At 48.2% G+C, this 21,156-nt stretch overlaps 1 protein-coding gene across 2 annotated transcripts in view; it reads right to left on the reverse strand.

Moving 5' to 3' along the window:
* The window catches only part of CNNM4 (cyclin and CBS domain divalent metal cation transport mediator 4), a 32,561-nt gene extending 11,616 nt beyond the window's left edge, over nucleotides 1-20,945 (reverse strand). For both annotated transcript variants that reach the window (XM_044283093.1, XM_044283092.1), the window contains exons 1-3: nucleotides 19,896-20,945; nucleotides 5,865-6,228; nucleotides 3,497-3,640 (exon numbers count right to left, since the gene is read on the reverse strand). In XM_044283093.1, the coding sequence (XP_044139028.1) occupies nucleotides 3,497-3,640; nucleotides 5,865-6,228; nucleotides 19,896-20,906 (1,519 nt within the window). In that variant the 5' untranslated portion in view covers nucleotides 20,907-20,945. The remainder of the gene's footprint in view (nucleotides 1-3,496; nucleotides 3,641-5,864; nucleotides 6,229-19,895) is intronic.
* Nucleotides 20,946-21,156: the final 211 nt, after the last annotated feature.

Here is a 21,156-nt window from a genome sequence, read left to right on the forward strand (position 1 = left end):
TTTTTATAAGCCCCTCCACCCCCATCGATCCACTGCTCTCAGCAGCTGCTGGCACTAGAACGAACCCAGAATGGAAGCAGACAGCGCCGTTCTCTGTGTAGTGGTCATGCCAGGTTACTGCAGCTCCGCCAACATTCAAATAAGTGCCACTGCCTGTTGTGAACAGCTGACCAGCAGGAGTGCCAGGTGCTAGATGCCCACAAATCTAATATTCAAGACCTATGCTAAACATCAGCATGGTGGCCCGGCTCAGTGGTTAGCACTGGTGCCTTGCAGCGCTGGGGTCGAATCCGACTAAGCACAACATCTGCATGCAGTTTGTATGTTCTTCCTGTGCTCGCAGGGTTTCCTCCCACACGCCAAAGACATACTGATTGGGGACAGTGAGTGATGCCAATGCCTGTAAAGAGCTGCGGAATATGTCAGCGCTATACAAGTGCATACAATAAATAAATATTTTTTGTTCCAAAAACCGTTAAAGTTATGTTCACACACACACACACACACACACCATTCTTGGGTTTCTGACATTTCTGCATTTTTTTTTTTCCCGCCAATGGTATTCTCTTTTACAAAGTAATGCTCTTTTGAATATGCAAGTGAGCTCTTAAAGGGGTTTTCCAGGAGTACATCAATATCTGATCGGTCAGGGTTCAACTTCTGGCTCCACTGCCGAACAGCAGTCTGAAGAGGCCATGGCTGCTGCCTCTTGCTAGGCCAGTGATGTCATGTTCATTGGTCAAGTGGCCTAGGCACAGCTCAGCCCCATAGAAGTGAATGGGCCTGGACTGCAACACCAAGCACAGCCGCTATACAACCAATCATTAACTAATGACCTATCCTGGGGATAGAACATCAATATTCTACTCCCGGAAATCCTGTTTTAAGTGCACAGAGGGCAGGCTCTAGCCCCTCAGTGCACTCAAGCTCTGCCGTTGCACAAACAAAGCCCCTCCTTCCATTGTTTGACTGACAGAGCCAGGCGTCTGTATTCAGCACTGCCTGGCCCTGTAATCTCACGCCTGTGTTACTTTGCAGTACAGGACCTGGTTCCTGACCAGCTCAAAGGTCCGTATGGCGCATGTGCCAATGAGGTAAGTCACTGCGGGTAAGGCTACTTTCACACTTGCGGCAGTGTGATCCGGCGGGCAGTTCCGTCGTCGGAACTGGCCGCCGGATCCGCCGCTGACTGAAAGCATTTGTGAGACGGATCCGTCTCACAAATGCATTGCAAGGACGGATCCGTCTCTCCGGTTGTCATGCGGACAGACGGATCCGTCTTGTACATTTTTTCACATTTTTGCCGTTCTGCGCATGCGCATGCCGGAACGTCGGATCCGACATTCTGAATGCCGGATCCGGCGCTAATACATTCCTATGGGAAAAAATGCCGGATCCGGCGTTCAGGCATCTATTCAGTTTTTTTGGCCGGAGAGAAAACCGTAGCATGCTGCGGTTTTCTCTTTTGCCTGATCAGTCAAAACGACTGAACTGAAGATATCCTGATGCATCCTGAACGGATTGCTCTCCATTCAGAATGCATGGGGATAAAACTGATCAGTTTTTTTCCGGTATAGAGCCCCTGTGACGGAACTCTATGCCGGAAAATAAAAACGCAAGTGTGAAAGTAACCTTAGAGCTCATTTGCATACAGGAAGAAATGATAGTTTCAGCGGACTGCAGCAATGGTTTTACATAGAAAAGGTACAGTTTTAATGGTCCATCCCATCCCTACTAGGCATTGTGCTTAATTACACTGCTAATATCTTAATGACAGATCGCCTTTAACCCCTTCCTGACATTTTCCATTATTTACTCTCTCACACTCTGCCATAGCTTTAACTTTTCAGTTCAGCCGTATGAGGGCTTGTTTTTAGCGGGACAAATTGTACTTTCTAATATTAGAATTAATATTGCATGCTATGTAGTTGTGAGCACAAAATTCAAAAAAGGGTGGAAATGAAAAAAAAAAAATTATATTATATAAAATGCATCTCTGTCCCGACCCATGGAATAACGTTAACAGGTCCTTCTTATTACACAGTGAATGGTGTAAAACAAAACCCATAAAAACGATGGCGGAATAGATTTTATATTATTTTTTTTTCTGTTTTAATACTTTATTTTAAAAAAATTAAAACTTCCAAACAAAAATAAATCTTTGCATCCCCTCTTTCTGACATCCATAACTTTTTTTCATGTCTATGTAAGGGCTTATTTTAGGTCATAGTCATACCAATGTTTTTTTACGGTTTACTTTTATGTTCAAAATCGGGAAAGGGGGCGATATATAAAATTAAGCCCTGTGGCAGGCTTAAAAGGAGTTTACTGCAACTATGGCAGGCCAGGGGCCCTTCAGGCTGATATATAACCAAATATCTTTTGCAATCTCAAAGGGGGGGGGGGATGAGTTTCCCATAGCTCCCTGTAAATGACCTCTCAGAGGTCAGTCGCAACTGACCATGGCATCTGAGAGGTTGAAAGTCAGCAATCAGCAGGCGTGCTCTCAACCCTGACCAGGCATCATCTTTAAAGACCCGACATACATGTACAGCAGAAATTGTGCAGGGGTTTAGAAAAGGACCCTCTGTAAAAGAGAACCTAAGGCTGAAACCACACATGTCAACTTGATGCAGTTTTTTGAGGAAAAAAAAAACACGAGCGGGAATACAAAAGGAGGAGAGGCGCATCGGTCCGGCACTTAGGGGGGGGGGGGGGGGCAATTTATCAAACTGGTGTAAAGTAGAACTGGCTCAGTTATCCAGATTCCATAGCAACCAGATTCCTCCTTTCATTTTTTACAGCTCTTTTGGAAAATGAAAGGAGGAATCTGATTGGTTGCTAGGGGCAACTAAGCCAGTTGTACTTTACACCAGTTTGATAAATGACCCCACAAATATTCTGACAACTCCTTTAGACCATTAGATACGACCCTAACATTGCCCATTACACAGTCACTCTCTGATGAAGCCAACAATGTCCCAGTGAAATGAATGGCTTTTCTGGCATTGTACCCAACCCGGTCCAATCATTTACTGAATGCTGTAACCCCCAGGTCCCAGGCCTTCAAGCATTTCTGTAAAACCCTTTCTAACGTTGCCCTCATCACATATAGGATGCTGTAGCCTTCATAATCATTAGCACGGTGTGGATTTTCTACCACTCGGGCACAGTTATGGGTGTTCCTGGCTTTTGCCTCACAATGGCTATGTGTAAGGTCTCATTCAGACGACCGCATCAGTTCTTGTGGTCTGCAAAACACTGATACTGCCCGTGTGCGTTCCGCATTTTGTGGAACAGAACGGCCAGCCCTATGACAGAAATGCCTATTCTTGTCCGTGATTGCGGACAATAGGATATGTTCCATCTGTTTTGCGGGGCCACGGAAGAGAAATTTGCCATGTGCTCTCCCCATCTTTTGCGGCCCCATTGAAATTAATGGTTCTGCATCTCTTATACAATTGTCGTTCGAACAAGCCCTAAAATCTAAACTTACTATAAAGATCAGATTCATCCAGGATCTCTGACTTGATAATCTCTTCTATGACGTCTTCCAGGGTCACCAGGCCCATCACTTCATAGAAGGGATCTCCTTCTCCTTCGCTGTTCACCTTCTGCACAATGGCCAGGTGCGACTTTCCTTCAGAGAACGGACAGAAAGACAAAACACATGAGTATGGGCTGACCTCCTAAAATACCTCATCACAAGATAAACATGGGGCACCCAAGCCGTACCGGTGATCACAGACCTCCGCCTACGCCCTCTCCACCCACTGATGGATGGCCCAAACCACTGCACGCAAGACACGTCAAACTGCTCCCATAAACTTCTCACAATATCCAGTTATTACGAAAACCAAATACACGGGCAGAATTACAGTTGTGTAATATTCCCAGCTCCACCACGAATACAATGGGTGCAGTGTAGATGGGATATAAACGACGCTTTGTGTGCCAAGCAGGTAATGACACAATGAAGGGTGATAACCGGGCTCGGAGAGCTCTGCGGTGCCCTTCGTTAAGACTCCAGGAGACATGACTTTTGGACCTATAAGAGGGAGGTGGGTCTGTGTGCACAACCTCAATGTTCTGCATCAGACCAAACATGAACGTGACTAGAGGAGATGCCAGCAATCTGTTGCCTTTGTGTACGTCTACTGTAACCCCCGCAGATGACAGATGTTAGGATGAGCTATGCTGACATCAGAAGAAGCACTGATTGTTCTCAGCAGACGGCTAGGAGATACAGAGCTCTGGAGTTATACTGGTTCATTCAATATGGCCATGGGGTCATCGAAGAGCCATACAGGCAGCTGTAATAGGGCTCTTGGAGATAAGAGTCCCAGCCTTGGATGGTCCTAACCCCTTTTCAAGTAATGTACAGGACCCCCCGGCTGCTCCAGAGGAACTGAACTGATAGCAAACAAGAGGTGGGAATTGGGCCAAGAGTCATGGAAGGGGCAAGAATTATGGGTGGCCCCGTAACCCCCTGCAGCCCCCCTGAAATAAACGGTGCAGCCGGTTGGGCATGCATGCAGACGCTCCATTCATTTCTATGGGAATTTCAGAGATAGTTGAGCGATTTACTCAGCTCTGGAACTCCCATAGAAATGAACGGAGTGGCCAGGCATATGTGCGACCGGCCGTTGCGTTCATTTCGGGGAGCTACAGGGGGTCCGGGGCCCCCATTTTCATGATCAGTGGTGGACCCAGCGGTAGGACCCCCATACAACTTAATCTAACCAGAATACCCCTTTAATGAAAAATAAGAGGGAATAAGAAATTAATCACTATATTGGTTAATGAATCACGTTAAAAGCTTTGGACACTTCAGCAATAATTTTTTCTTATGCAAAATGAAGCAACTTTCTAAATAATTTTCAATAAAAATGTAAGACCATAGTAGAGTCTGTGCGGCTGCTTCAGCTGGCTCTGTAGCGTCATCTGTTCTAATCTTTGTATTGAAGAGGACCTGCCACCACAAAATGCAGTGCAATCTGAAAGCACCATGTTATAGAGCAGGAGAAGCCGAGCAGATTGATATATAGACTCAGTAAAACCTTTAGTTTATACATTTATATCCTTGCTTTTTCCACCACCTGTGAACAGCTATTGGTACACGAAGGGGGGGTTATCAGTGGCCGACAGCCATCTCTTCATGTATACTTAAGGCCCCTTTACACGGGACAACGATCTGGTAGATTGTCAGGAAGAAAGGGTTGCTTCAGCAGAGGAGATCGGTGCAATCTCCTCCAGAGTACGGGGATCAGTGATCACTATTGCTAACGATCTTCCCGATACTGTCTTTTTGGTTCCCGGCAGCAGATGCCGTTTACACAGCACGATCTGCAACTGGAAAACCGCATCATTCGGCGGCGCATTAACACCACATCACTAACGAGCGTTAATAGTACCACTTATTAGTGATAATCTGTTCAATTTTTGTAAAGGGTGTAAAGGGCCCATTATATACACTATGCTATCAATCACTGATATCACCTCATTCCCTTAGCTACAAATCTCTCAGGGACAGTATTAGGTAAAGTAATCCAAGAATGAAGCTAGTGAAGACATCAGCATCCTGCACACACAAATCTCTCATCTAGCATGTATTACTGGGAGCAACACGTCCACATGAGAAAAGTCTCAAACTAAGAGCAGGTTGTGAACTATATCTGGGGGTCTAATAAAGAATAAAGGGATGAAGATTGCAGTCCGAAACGAAGTGCAATTTATTTATTTTTTACTCAAGGTAACCACTAACATAGGTAATAATCATTTTTTGCTTGTCAGAGGTGTCCATAGCCTTTTAAATTTAGGGAAATATGAATGTCTCTTTCTAGATACACTGGGCAGACACCTACCTTTCTTGAACTCCTCCAGCACAGTGTCCAGCTTGGTGTCACTGAAGACAAAGTGGACAGGGTGGCTGTAGAACCGTGTTATGGTGCTCAGAGGGGTGCAATCGTCAGGGTCTACAAAGGCCAGGTCTTTGATGTACAGGATGTCCACAATGTTGAAGCGATCATTCTCAAACACAGGGATACGGGTGTAGCCGCTCTCCATGATACTGGACATGGTGTTAAAGTCTAAAAAGGCATCACTGGGCAGCATAAAGCAGTCCTCCACCTTGGTCATCACATCCTCCACTGTCTTTGTGCGGAGTTCCAGAGCCCCCTGGATGATGTTCATCTCTTCCCGCACCAGTCCGCTATACGGTTCTGTAACCTGCGCCAAGAGTGAAAACATTTGTTTATTGCACAAGCTGTCATTCTGCCATATATCTGTACACGCGACATTTCAGCAATGCTCATCCTGAGCCACCTGGTTCATAAATAAAATGCCAGAATGAAGAATGGTACTGGACATTGTCATGCCCATGTGTCATATCCTTAAAGACCAACATATACATGACCATATATAAGGACTGCTCCCATTACCCTGCAGTCAATGTCCCTGTCATCAGACTGGACTTTAGCAGTGACTAGAGTATATTAGCCATTTATAGCCCTGCGACTGCGTCATTAATATACCCTGCACACGAGTCACTAGAACTGAAGCCTCAGGCCACACAGAAATTAATCATCTCTGCTCATACACCAGGAGCGGGCATCACCTTGCTTCAATGACGGGCAAATTCCAGCATAGCCGCTGTACACGGTGTATCCTCTATAGCAGGGATGCCCAACCTGCGGCACTCCAGCAGTTGCAAAACTACAACTCCCAGCATGCCCGTACAGCCTACAGCAGGGCATGCTGGGAGTTGTAGTTTTACAACAGCTGGAGGGCCACAGGTTGAGCATCCCTGCTCTATAGAGACAATGTGAATCCCTCCAGTAATACGATCGGTCACGTCCAGAGCGGTCGCTATCAGTGACAGTCAGGCACGTCTGCAACGCTCCGCCACACTGTGTAGGGCTTACTGAAAAGTATTTTTATAGCAAGTTCTCCTTGTATCTCATCAGAACAATCAGTCACCACAACACAAAGGGCAGAGCAGATAGCAGAGGATCGTATATCGCCTCTCCTGACGTGTGTTTTTGTAACTACCTTCATCACAATTCTGGAGCTCGATGTTCTGCCATCCTTCTATTATTCCCTCTAGAAGCTTATGAATGAATTGCCAGCAGTCGGAAATAAAGGTCCAGATGGATGTTACCAGTTGGGGGGTGTCCTTGCCAGCACTAGACCCAACCGGTAACGCACATCTGGTCCTTTATTGCCATTCATAAGCATCTAGTAGGAATAATCCTAAGAATAGACGCTTCAGAATTGCCATTACATGGGGGAAGCAAGTAGTTACGAAGGACTCGTGCACACTATGTATTTTGTGTCCGTGTTGTATCTACATTTTTGTGACCCGCATTTGGCAGAGAAGTATGGGGACATGTTTTATCCTTTGTGGACCTCAAAATAGATATGGTCGTGTTCGTGAGGCATGTCAGGGGAGGCGACAGGCAGAGAAGAAACTACTGTGAACTGATAATATCCAGAGTTATCAGGACCAATAAAGACAGAGGGGGCGAAACGCACATCTGAAAGGCGACCGGAGGAAATGCAACCAAAAAAAAAAACTAAGCACGTCCTTCGTAAGTAAGCTTATTCTGTTATGGACTATTGATACAAAATGGATACTTGCTTGTTGAGCTAAGATGGTGGCCAGGCATTCAGCCAACACCTATAAACTAGAATCTTACTTTGTGTTTTTATCATGTGTTTCTTTGTGGTTTCTGTTCAGCTCAAGCAAGCAGCTACAAAGAAAGAAGTAACGGTTTCACCCAGGGGGGAGGGAGAAGGAATTTCCTCTGGCCGTCAAGGTTACAGAAAAGTAGAGAGTTCATAGCCAATAGAAAATATATACTTTATCTTTCACCCCCCTCCCACTCCCTCCTCTCATGAAACCCATGTTGTTTTCAGAAATAAACCAGAGATACTGATTAACTCCATGTAGTGAGTTGTCTGTCTGATCTCTCCGTGCACGTATCTTAATTAATTAATTTGGAGCAGTACATCAAATCAAACTGGCAGCTTTGTCAGAACCAGAACAATTTTGGCGCCCAACGTGGGGCTCGAGGATTGGACCCTCTGTTCCCGTACCCCCAGAGACCAGACGAGGAGAGGCGCACTAACGGACACCGGGATCGCAACCCGTGATATGAGGTAGGAAAATTGAGTCATCTTGCCTATAAAGTGTCCCCTGGTGTAGCCTCTTGGTGTTCGTCTGAGGGAGGGGTGCGGAAGCAGTCTGGGACGTCCTCGAGGGCATGAAAGTAAGAACCCCATATGTTTTCTTAAAGTCTTGATGTACTGTGTTGTGCCTATAAGTTGTGAAGACCCTGTTGACAAGTATCATTGACTGGAGACACGGAGTTCTCCTGTGTTCCTGTATCGGAGTTCAGCCCGGTGTCTGACTCAAATCTCCATAAAGGGGACGATCACAGATGGGTGGAGAGCGGTTCGCGGTAGCCCAGAGTGTGCTGACCGGAACTCAAAGGTCTTCACGTCCAGTGATTACTCTATGCAGAGGTCTTTAGGCGGCTTCAGTAGGTACGAGAGATAATGGGAAATGAGGAAAGTGTCCCGAAGGGTTACTGTTCACCTGAACAGTACGTGGCGGACAGGAGAGGCAAACGTTTCATAAAAGGATTAAGTAAGTTGGAGAAGAGTTAAAGGTGTCTGTAAAGGAGGCATCCTCATAAAAGGATTAAGTAAGTTGGAGAAGAGTTAAAGGTGTCTGTAAAGGAGGCATCCTATGTAGTGCTACCTGGCAAGTGTTGTTAAACGAGAAGAGAGGGAAGTTAGAAGATGATTAATTGACAGACATGGTCCGTGTGTGGTTGGACTGTAGTAAAGAATTTGAACAGACCGGGGGGGAACTAAATTTTGATGAGAAAAGACAGAGATATTTCTGTAAGCCTGGTGTTGCATTGATACATGAATTGCCACCACCCTATAATGGCGCCGGGAAGAAAGCAGGTGGGTGGACCTGCAAAACATGTGGTCAACAGAATCCCTCCTCCCGTGATACGTGCCTTCCCTGTGGGGTTCCCCACCCACAAAACCACACCTTGGTAACTACTCCCCGGCACGTCCCATCACTTCCCGTGTTAGCTACAGCGCCATCTTGTCCCCAGGCAACGCCCATGAACGGACCTTTAATATCATTCGGTCCGGACCCCCCCCGTCACTCCTATGTCACCCTTGCCCCTTCCTACTACCTTGTACCCGATGATAAACCCGGACGGTACATTCATGCTACCCCACTCACCTGCCACCCTTACTCCTATAATGGTAGGGGGGCAACCTGATGAAGCAGAACAGGGGGATGCAGACGGTGCTGCAGAATCCACAATGGGCATACAAAATGCACCGGGTAATATGCAGACTCCTTCGCGGGGTACCCCGACAGACTACGGGGATCCGCCAACTTTACCCCTGGCACCACAGTGGACTGTACCCATGACCGTGCGCCCATCACGACGTTCACAAGATCAAATACTGCAGGGTCGGATTACAGAGTTACAAAAGAACTTACAGAAAATTGAGCAGGGAAACCTTGAGACACTGAAAGAAGCCCTAGCACTTAACCGGCCACAGGGACCACCAAAATATGTGTCTTTCACCCCACAACAGTTATTCACCATAGTGAATTTACTGCCTGACCCTGAGACCCATCCCATGCCCTTTTTCAGGAAGCTGTCCCAAGTGCATCAAACCTATGGGTGCACATGGTCGGACCTGCAAAGTATAGTGGAAAACAAGACAGGTGAATACTCCTCACTGATAATGGATCAAATCCACATCCCTGAACTTAAAAGGTGCTAACTTTGACCCCCAAGATCATGAGTCTGGAGAATTCTTTATAGAACAACTACAGAAATGGACAAAAGCTAAATTTGCAGATCATTCCAAGCAGATCATTTCACCACACTGCAGGACAGCTGCGGGGGATCAGTTGACCCCCACCTTTTTTCTTTTCACAGAAATGTTAGTTTCTGCTGTGTTAGTTTAAGCTCCTCTTTCTGATAAGAAACTGTCTCGCTTCTTGGTCTTTGTGGTTTTTACTCAAATTATGTGACACCCACGGCTGCCGGATGTCTGACAATAAAATTCTGCACTGATTTATATGAGCAAGGGGATTCGCTGCAAACCATTTTGCACCTCATCCCCAATACTCTCTGGGCCAGAGGACCCCAGGATATTGGATACCTCAGTGTCCCACCAGTCACTGTGACCCTGAAGGACCCCAAAGTCCTACCATACAAAGAGACTGGACCCAGTAGCCAGAGAAGCCCCTTCCTGTGTCAGAGCTATCCATGCTGCCAGCTCTCTTCTAAACGTCACATCTGACGTTGTGCTAGGTCATCCCCTCACTATTCTGGCTCTCCATGACGTTTCTGCCATCCTCCAGCAGACTCAACCTAAACACCTCACTGCACAGCGCCACCTCCGGCTTCCGTGTAGTTTGCTTCTGCCAGATAATGTCACCATTCAGAGGTGCCGCATCCTCAATCCTGCTGCACTCCTTCCTCTTCCAAGGGGGGAGTATACTGGAGAATCTGAAGATTTTATTGATCTACAGGCACACTCGAGCTGACACCTCTGAAGCCAGAGGAAAGGCCCTAGCTGACCAAGCTGCGAAGGAAGCAGCAGTGAAAGAGGAAAGAGTCCAGTCAGACCAGATTATGATAACACAGGAAGACCTGGAACAAGAAGAAATCACATAGGACCTCCTGAAACAAATACAGAAACAGGCCACGCCACAAGAAAAATTGGATTGGCTAAAAGAGTCAGCCCAAGAAGAGAAAGAATCTGGACTGTGGACCCAAGGAAGGAGAGCATCTCTGCCCAAAGCTCTCTATCCTCTGATAGCTTCAATAGCTCATGGGCCCACCCACCAATCTAAGACCATCATGAAAGAACTAATAGACAATGGCCCCAGGGATAACCCCTGTCCTGGTGAGGCATACTCAGTCTTGCCTCATCTGTGCGCAGTGCAACCCGGGAAGACCTGAGCCTACACCAACCAAATGTCTCCCCAAAGCCCAGTACCCGTTCCAACGGATTCAAATTGACCACATCCAGATGCCAATGTGCCAAGGGTTTCAATATGTGCTAGTAGTGATAGACTTGTTCTCTGGGTGGCCAGAAGCCTACCCCGTCCGAAACCAGACAGCAACCACTACTGCAAAAAAACTGATGCAGGAGCTTGTCTGTAGGTTCGGAGTACCTGAGGTCATTGAGAGTGATCAGGGCCCAGCATTCACTGCTAGATTAACCCAAGAAGTCTGGAAGATGGTAGGGTCACACTTAGCCTATCACACACCCTACAGACCCCAAAGCGGCGACAAAGTCAAACGACTGAATGGGGTACTGAAGTCCAAGATGCTGAAAATGACTGGGGAGACAGGGCTCAGTTGGGTACAATGCCTGCCAATAGCACTATTTTCAGTTAGACACACCCCTAGGCCTCCACACCAAATTTTGTTTAGGACACGGCCTAGGATGGGACAGTACTTCCCACAGCAATTGCAAATGCATTATGAATCTGTTGCTAAATATGTGATTGCCCATAGTAAACAATTGTCTAACATATGTGCACAAGTTTTCTCTTCCATTCCAGATCCTGACTCCCTAGAGGGAATACACACTCTCAAACCTGGAGAGTGGGTGGTGGTCAAGAAACACGTCAGAAACACCCTCGAACCACGATACGAGGGACCTTACCAGATGTTGCTGACTACCCCGACCTCTGTGAAACTCGATGGAGGCTTACCTGGATCCACACCTCACATTGTAAAAGAGTAAAGGCTGTCCCGACGACCCTGGAACAATAAGCCATGAGGATTCACATACTGATCATGACTTTGACAGTGGGCATATCTGCAGTGTTCACGCCACTGGGTAATGAATGGGACACTGGGCTAATGTCACATGTTTTCCTAGCTGGACACACTGTTATTGTCTCCAAGTACAAACCAAAGGTATGACATTTAGTCCACACATACACTCAGGTTGCAATGATTCAAAAACAGACAGCCACGTGCAGTGTATTGGTGTAGATGCTGAGAACGGAAAGGATCTGCCCTGTAACCACCGTACTGTACAGGATCTCCGGACAGGTATATTAGCTAACGACACCGAAAGTCAGTCAAAAGGATATGAGTTGGTGAAAGGGACACAATTAGCCAAACTAATTACCCGATTATTCAATGGCACAGCAGTAGCAGTTCCAGAAGATATATACTTAGTTTGTGGACACAAAGCATACAAATGGTTATCTGAGAATGTCACAGGACTGTGCACCATCGCCAAGCTTACTCCTGCCACCTTTATAGTACCACACTCTGAAATTGGCATAAATGCAGTACCTAAACACACCTTGTATCATAGGGCCAAAGATAACACACCCAGACCAAATGGCAAGCCACATGTAGTAGAGATGAGCATTACCAACAAAACTGTTAGTTCCATCTTCATATATCCCATGATAGTGCAGATGTGGGATCATCTGGTAGTAGCAACAGACTACCTGGATGACCAAATATGGGAAGTGATGAGACTTATGAATACCTCAAACATTGTGCAAAACCAGTTAATCATTGTCACCAACCAACACACATTAGTTCTAGATTATGTTACAGCTAAAGATGGAGGTATGTGCCAGGTTGTGGGACCCTCTTGTTGCCATTACATAGACCCGCAGGGTAATTTGCAAGTTAAGGTGGGTATAGAGAAAATGGCGGATTTAAGAGATAAATGGCTGGATGCACATAAAGCTGATAAAGATACATGGTGGTCTGATACCTTCTCTTCCCTTAACCCCAATAACTGGTTCAAAGGTATTGGGGGTTGGCTCATGGGAATTGTCCAGGTAATATTGCAGGTAGCCCTAATAATATTGGTGATATATGTAGTGATTAAGCTCGTTCTTATTTGTGTGACCCGCTTTTCAAAAAGAATGAAGAAAACTGATGAACGACCTATTATGCTCCTCTATGATGAAGAAGGACAGAAGGAAACATCGTTCAACACAGCTCCCCCTCCTCACAATGATGCCTGGCTGAGATAGGGTGAGATGAATCCCAGGGTATTACCACAAGTCCGAGCAACCGGGAGCCTACCTATAAGGGGTAGGTTGTCGCCACTGCGGGTGAAGAGGATACGAATGGTATGCCCAGGGGATTCGCTAGGCGAAGGGAAAGTCTACAATCAAGTCTCCAAGGGGGGACTGTTATGGACTATTGATACAAAATGGATACTTGCTTGTTGAGCTAAGATGGTGGCCAGGCATTCAGCCAACACCTATAAACTAGAATCTTACTTTGTGTTTTTATCATGTGTTTCTTTGTGGTTTCTGTTCAGCTCAAGCAAGCAGCTACAAAGAAAGAAGTAACGGTTTCACCCAGGGGGGAGGGAGAAGGAATTTCCTCTGGCCGTCAAGGTTACAGAAAAGTAGAGAGTTCATAGCCAATAGAAAATATATACTTTATCTTTCACCCCCCTCCCACTCCCTCCTCTCATGAAACCCATGTTGTTTTCAGAAATAAACCAGAGATACTGATTAACTCCATGTAGTGAGTTGTCTGTCTGATCTCTCCGTGCACGTATCTTAATTAATTAATTTGGAGCAGTACATCAAATCAAACTGGCAGCTTTGTCAGAACCAGAACAATTTCACCATCAAGCAACAATGGGACGCGGTAAAGAGCCAGCGGTGGTCACGCCAAATCAGTTAAGAACAGGAGGAATCTGCCCCATGTACCGGAAGTGCCCTTAGGCCACGCTCACGTAGTGGACTTTCCACATGAGTTTTCCCCGACTAAAATCCACACAAAACCGTGTCCCCCCTCCCCCCCCCCCCCCCCCCTCAATGGGAGATCCGCACTGTGGTCCACTCAGAATTTTTATTTTCCACATGATGACTGAAAACTCAAAAATCTGCGCAAAACAAACCACAGGAACCGTGAGGAACGTAGATGCAGATTTCTCGCCTCATACAACCTACAAGCTGCACATGAAGATAGGAAAATGATGGCTGAACTCGGACCGGTTGCTTTTTGTCCTCATATAGGTCATTGTTGTCACCTCAGAAGCCACCTCTGGAAACTGCTGACACCATTCGCAGCAGAGAACACTCATTTCTTGCAATACATTTTCGTTCTCTTTTGTGAAATACTTAGTTTGCAAAAAAAATATTATAACTAGCTGAGCGTACAGGCGGTGGTGCTGCGACCAGACAGATGACGTCATTCCCCCCCCCCCCCCCCCAAACTTAGTTATTGATGTACCCTCCAGAGAGGTCATGGATATCAGATGAATGGGGTGGTCCGACACCCCGCACCCCAAGCGGAAACTACACAGTGGAGAGCGGAAGCAGAGGGCACAGTACACTGGGTAATGTCCATGTTGTAGTACTGCAGCTCCATTCAAGGGAATGACCACTACACAGTGTACCGTGACTTCTGCTCCCATCTGTCCTCTGTACAGTTTTCCAAAGCATCTGAAGTGGGCGTGGATTTAAAGCGGCTCTGTCACCAGGATCAACCCTATTAAACCAAACATACCGCCTGTGGGGCTCATCCTGCTGACTAAAACTGTACATTTATTTTGTTTGTACGATAAATAGCTGCAGAGATATCTGTGTTTTTAATATACAAATGAGAAGTTCGAGCACCAAAAGGCAGGGCTACATCCTTGGAGCACTGCTTTGTAACACCCCCTGAGCTCTGCACACTCCCTACTCCCCTTGATTGACAGGGCTAGACAGCAGGCTGAGGGCAGAGCGGTGTCCTAGTATCTACCTATCATATACTCCATGTACTACAGCTTCACCACACCGAGATCTGCTCAGAAAGCTAATCTACATATTACTGCTTTATTCACAGGCCGAATGCAGGATTAAGGCACCATAGAATAGAAAAACATGCCTCTCGATGTGGCTATGCTATAGCTTGGTGATAAGTGCATGGTTTGGGATGTAGACATCCCTGGTTGGAATCCTGAGAAATACTTCAGGCTCTATGCCGGAAGAATCCTGATCAGTTTTATCCTAATGCATTCTGAATGGAGAGAAATCCGTTCAGGATGCATCAGGATGTCTTCAGTTCAGGACTAGAACGTTTTTTGGCCGGAGAGAATACCGCAGCATGCTGCGCTTTTTGCTCCAGCCAAAAATCCTGAAGACTTGCCGCAAGGCCAGATCCCGAATTAATGCCCATTGAAAGGCATTAATCCGGATCCGGCCTTAAGCTAAACGTCGTTTCAGCGCATTACCGGATCCGACGTTTAGCTTTTTCTGAATGGTTACCATGGCTGCCAGGACGCTAAAGTCCTGGCAGCCATGATAAAGTGTACTGGGGAGCGGGGAAGCAGTATACTTACCATCCGTGCGGCTCCCGGGGCACTCCAGAGTGACATCAGGGCGCCCCACGCGTGTGGATGACGTGATCGCATGGACACGTCATCCATGTGCATGGGGCGCTCTGACGTCATTCTGGAGCGCCCCGGGAGCCGCACAGGCGGTAAGTATACTGCTCCCCACTACTACTATGGCAACCAGGACTTTAATAGCGTCCTGGCTGCCATAGTAACACTGAACGCATTTTGAAGACGGATCCGTCTTCAAATGCTTTCAGTTCACTTGCGTTTTTCCGGATCCGGCGTGTAATTCCGGCAAATGGAGTACACGCCACACAAAAAAAAAAAAAAAAAAAAAAGAAGAAGAAAGGAGCGCCCACCAGTGTAATCCATGTCCTGTACACATCCATTCTGCAAAAAGACAGAACAGGTCCTATTTTTGGTTCTTTGCGCATCACTAAACGGATACTGCCGTGTGCATGAGACCTAACTGGGAAACAGGAGACTTAAGCCTCATGCGCACGACTTTACCGTTTTTTGCTGTCCGCAAACAACGGAAGCCGCCCGTGTGCCTTTCCGCAATTTGGGGAACGGAAAGCCCATTGTAGACATGCCCATTTATGTCCGCAACACACACAAGAATAGGACACGCTATATGTTTTTGCAGGGCCTCGGGGGAAAAAAAAAAAAAAAAAACACAACAACTGCGGCTCAGATGCGGACCATAACTACGGTCGTGTGCATGAGGCTTTACCTGGTGCCCCCCCCATTTCATTTTTTTTTTTTTTTGCTGAAGATCCAGTTTCCGTGGTTTTGTTTTCCATCATCCAAGATGGCGGCACCGCTTCTCAGACTACCTGATGTATACCATGCACTTCCTGCTTCCCTCTGATTGGCCAGCACTGCTCATGTGAGGAAGCATCTTGGGCTACCTCGGGTCGTCTGAGGAGCGGTGCACCCATCTAGGATGGCCGGAAGAGAGCCCGGGAACTGATGGATCGGCAGCTAATAAATTGAAAAGGGGGTCACCAGGTAAGTGTTGTGTTCAATCCTCAACTTATGTGAATTTTCTTCTCTTGAACCAGAAGGTCACGTTAAGTTACTCATACCAGCAATGAGGGCGTGACACTGGATTTTTTTCATTTTTTCTATATCTTAGACATGCGATTCTGACGTCAGACATTATAACCCGTGTGAAATCCTGGAAAACCCCTAGGGCTCTACAGGACAAGGCCATCCATTATGGAAGTCTACGAGGGCACATGACACACCGATGGCTGATGCTGCATGTCCCCTGGATTTCTTGCGATTATTAGCCAAGAAATGGGGACTGAAGGTCTGCGAATGGCATAGAAGGTGCCAAAAACTTGGCTGGCCGCTCATACATGGTGTTGTCAACGAGGTGTAAGACCCTGCCAGACTCCTCTGGTGGCATGTGCCCTCCTTCCAAAAAAGGCTTTGATAGGCCTCCGATACAGTATCGGGAGAGAGTCAGGAGGCTACCATACACAGGATAGTCGGCGGTCAGGTCCAGCTAACTATTATCTTATGTGTAGCACCAGACCAAAGGAGGTCCTCTAATGGACTGCCATCACATTCCCTGAGATTATTACCTGCAGAGGTTACTGCTAACACTTACATTACCGACACAAATTGTTCCGCTCTGATCTTTGATAGCACAGAAGAATCATGGACCTAAAAACCACCACTAATGGTTGCTAACCATAATCATCCTAGGCGAGTAGGCGGCCATTAATATTTGGCTAAAGATGACCAGAATGATCATTCACCGGGTGTAGCTGTCCTAGCCTGGAGAGAAGCTTATCGCAGTTACCATTTTCTCCACATAGTCGCTAGTCCATGGACGACCCGTCCATGAAAGTATATTCCCAGGAAGATCTCAAGTCACACAGCTGATGTCTCAACGACTAAGAACTATGGCCGGCCGTACATATTAGACAGCCATCACTACCCGTCCCCTCAACCGTCTGGTCAGCTAGCATGTTCTCCGGGTGTGAGGGAGGGGACACAGCCTCTGCCAAACTCCTCTGGTGGTGGCTCATCACCCCAAAAAAAGGATCGGACATGTAGAAAGCCAACTGTTCGATCCCCAATATCTGCTGTCGGAAGGGATCTGTAGAAATTAGACTAGTTTCACACTAGCGTTGGCGAGCTCCGGCAGGGAACAGCCTACTGCGTCTCAGGATCTGGCATTGCCGGAAACTACATGATTGCCGTCTGGTCCCATGAACTATCTGGGTTGCAGCCAGCTCTCAGTCATTCCCCCAATATAGTTAATGGGGGAGGACGGCAATCATGTCGTTTCTGGAAAAGCCAGATCCAGAGAGGCCCGGCAGGACCTTCCCTGCCGGTTCTCACTAACGCTAGTGCCACTGAAATCAGCGGTATGGCCGGGTCCTTTTTACACCCGGTAACGAACAGCGATCAACCATATAGCAAATTGTTCACCGCTTTTCTAAAGACCCTCACGTGGACAGATAAATGCCCGAATGGTCGCACGAGGGAACGTCTACATGGTGATTGTGGGCATGACATGTGGCCAGCACCCAAGTATCGCGGTGCAGCAGGGCTGCCATAAGAATGAAAGGGGCTGCAGCTTCCATGTTTGCTGCAACAGCAGTGCTCGATTTTTTGCAAGTTGTAGCAAATCTGAGAGTCGCACTACGACCCCATTCATTCCTATTGCCGTTTAGACATACTCTAAAAGATTGACTCGTTTCACATTTGCGTTTGCCGATCCGGTAGGCAGTTCCAGCCGAGAGCAGCTTGTCAGACGCTACCACAATGCCACCCTGCCCCAATAACTATAATGGGGTCTGGTGGTGATCGGGGCGCGATACGGCAAATATGCAGAGAACAGGACAAAAGATGTTTTTTGTCGAGCAGATTCCCGGCATTCTATACTGGACAGCCTGCCGGCAGTGCGAGCCCGGCCTACGTTTCTGTCAGCAGCACTTCCACCATTCACACAGGAGACCAACATGTAAGAACTGATCAGCGGGTAACAGGCGGCCACTCATCTGATCGCCCGTTGACTGAGAACAAAAGTTTCTTTCAGCTTCATCATCGGCCTGTGTAAAAGGTCCACACGGCGGCAGAGTAACAAGCATCCACCAAACAAGTGTTCTTAAAGGCTACGGACACCTTCAGGGCAAGTTCTGTGATTGCATTGTACTCATTTGGGGCTAAAAATTATTTTTGCAATCTGTCTTTATTAAAAAAAAATTCAACAGTTTTGTGAAACAGGGGTCAAATTTCAGTCCATTTGCAGAGGAGACTCGTGTAGAGCTCTTATCTCTGATCTCCTGACCTCATAAACACTCATCACAGCTAAATGGTTATCAAACTGATAGAAGATGGCGTAAAAGTGTTTATAAGGTCAGGAGATCAGAGATAAGGATCTGACAGGATTCCGAGCAAAGAGAAAGGGACAGGCTGTTATATTACCCGACAGATCTCCTGGCCAATCATTGGGCAGATGGTCGTTTACACACACACAGACTATTCGTCTGATTGGACAGATAATCTGGCGGTGTCATACAGACCTTAACCTCTGTATCACAAAAAACTGCTGAAAACTTTTAATAATTTTTTTTTTTAGCCCAAAATGAGATTGCAATAAAAAAATAAAAATAAAATTGCCCCTGAAGGTCTTCTCCCGCAACCCACGTCGCGCGGAAATAAACATCCGGCACTTTGGGGGGGGGGGGGGGGGTCGCGACTTCACAGGTGACAATGGCAATCCCACCGAATGTTTTCATCCGCGTGACGGGGAGATGCAGCAGCTGCCGTGTGGGGATCAGGAGCGACGCAGGTCCCGGGGGGGGGGGGGGGGGGGGGGGTCATTATAGGGGTTGGATGACCCCTTTAATGTGCACTGCTACCTTAAAGGGGTATGCCCATCTGGGACATTGATGGCATATCACTAGGATAGGCCATCAGGATAGATAGGAGCCGATCCTAGTTGTGGGACCCATACCTAGGTACAGTACGGGACCCCCAAAGTGAACAGCATGCACAGCCACCCTCTGTTCATGGCTATGGGGGGGTTCCGGGGACAGTGGAGCGCACCGAGCTCCCATAGCGATGAATGGAGAGCGCGCTGTGACACTGATGGCATGTCCTAGACCAGGGATGGCCAACCTGCGGCAATACTACAACTCCCACCATGCCCTGCTGTAGGCTGATAGCTATAGGCAGTGTGGGCTTGCTGGGAGTTGTAGTTTTGAAACAGCTGGAGAACCTCAGGTTGGCCACCCCTGTCCTAGACAGCGATAGGATGGACCCTTTAAGGTTGAATAAAATTCCAGAGATCAGCGGCATCAGTCAGACCGCTGATATCACACTCCGGCTGTTGTGAGACTACAGTTCCCAGCATGCTCCATTCCTTTCTATGACAGTTCTTAGAAGAGCATGCTGGGAGTTGTAGTTTCAAAATACTACCCATAACATATACAATGATCGTTAGCCCTGGCTGGAGAACTACAAGGCCCAGCAGCCTCTCTCTTACCCACCTTGAGCATCTCCAGCAGCTTCTCCCGGTTGTACACGGTGCCGATCTCCTGGCCCAGGACGCAGTCCAGCAGGCGGCTGACCGGATAGGCCACAGGGAAGGTGAGCACCATGAAGACGCGGGTGAGCCACAGCGTGTTGGCGCCCACAGCCAGGCCGTGCCGGGAGCAGAGGGCCTGGGGCACGATCTCCCCCAGAACCACGATGCCCATGGTGGAGGCGGCCACAGCCCAGAGGCCGGAGCCGATCAGCTCGTCCAGCATGGTGGTGAGCGTGGTGTTGACCAGCACGTTCCCGAGCAGCAGCGAGCACAGCAGGTAGTTCCCCTGGCGGCGCACCGGCTCGATCTTGGAGGCGTACCTCCTCTCCCGCTCGGAGCCGCAGCGCTGCACCACCCGCAGCTCCATGGGGTCCAGAGCCATCAGCCCCAGGTTGAGGCCGCTGAAGATGCCGGACAGCGAGAGCAGCACCACAATGATGATCCCCTGCAGCCACACGGGCAGCAGCGGCTTGTGCTCCTCCAGCACCCGCAGCCGCCCGTCCGGTCCCGGGTGTAGAGTCCACGGCAAGCCGGGGCCCCGGCGCGTACACAGCATGTACAGCCGGGAGCTCTGGCTCTTCCGCAGCGGCAGCACCTCCAGGCGCAGCAGGGCCGCCATCCCATCGGCCTCGTCAGTAACGTTAAAGCCAGCGGCGTCCCGCACCAGGTCCCGGGTGTCCTCCACGCAGCTCCGGTTGTCCTGCGGGCCCGCCGACACCTCGGTGAAAGCGATCAGGTGGCCGCTGTCGGGCCGCAGGTAGAGTCCGTAGAAGCGGAGCTGGAGCTTACTGCCCTCCCTCACCTCCAGCTCCCCGGCCGCGGACAGCTCAGCCTTATGGTCGCTGCTCTCCAGCCGGAAGCCGAGAATAAGAGGCAAGTCCTCCGGGGAAGAAGAATTGCCGTGAAAGGCGCCCAGCGCCGGTAGGAAGAAGACCGTCAGCAAGCAGGCTATGGAGACAGCCAGCCCGGCCATAGCGCGAGTGACTCCCCTGGGACCACGGCCGGGTGTGCGACGCTGTAAACCACGCCCCGCGCCAGGACAAGCCACGCCCCGCTCTTTTGGCACCCATCACGACACGCCCCTTATAGCCATGCACCACGCCCCTTACCTTTCTACAGCTACCGTTCTGTAGGTCTTAGGGCGTGTCAGAAAGGAGCCTCCGTCTGGGACACGCCCCTTACTTTTTGACAGCACATTCCCTGAGTGACGGGTCCCGCCTGCT

This window comes from Bufo gargarizans, chromosome 2, assembly GCF_014858855.1.
Source record: "Bufo gargarizans isolate SCDJY-AF-19 chromosome 2, ASM1485885v1, whole genome shotgun sequence".
NCBI classification, from domain to species: Eukaryota; Metazoa; Chordata; class Amphibia; order Anura; family Bufonidae; genus Bufo; species Bufo gargarizans.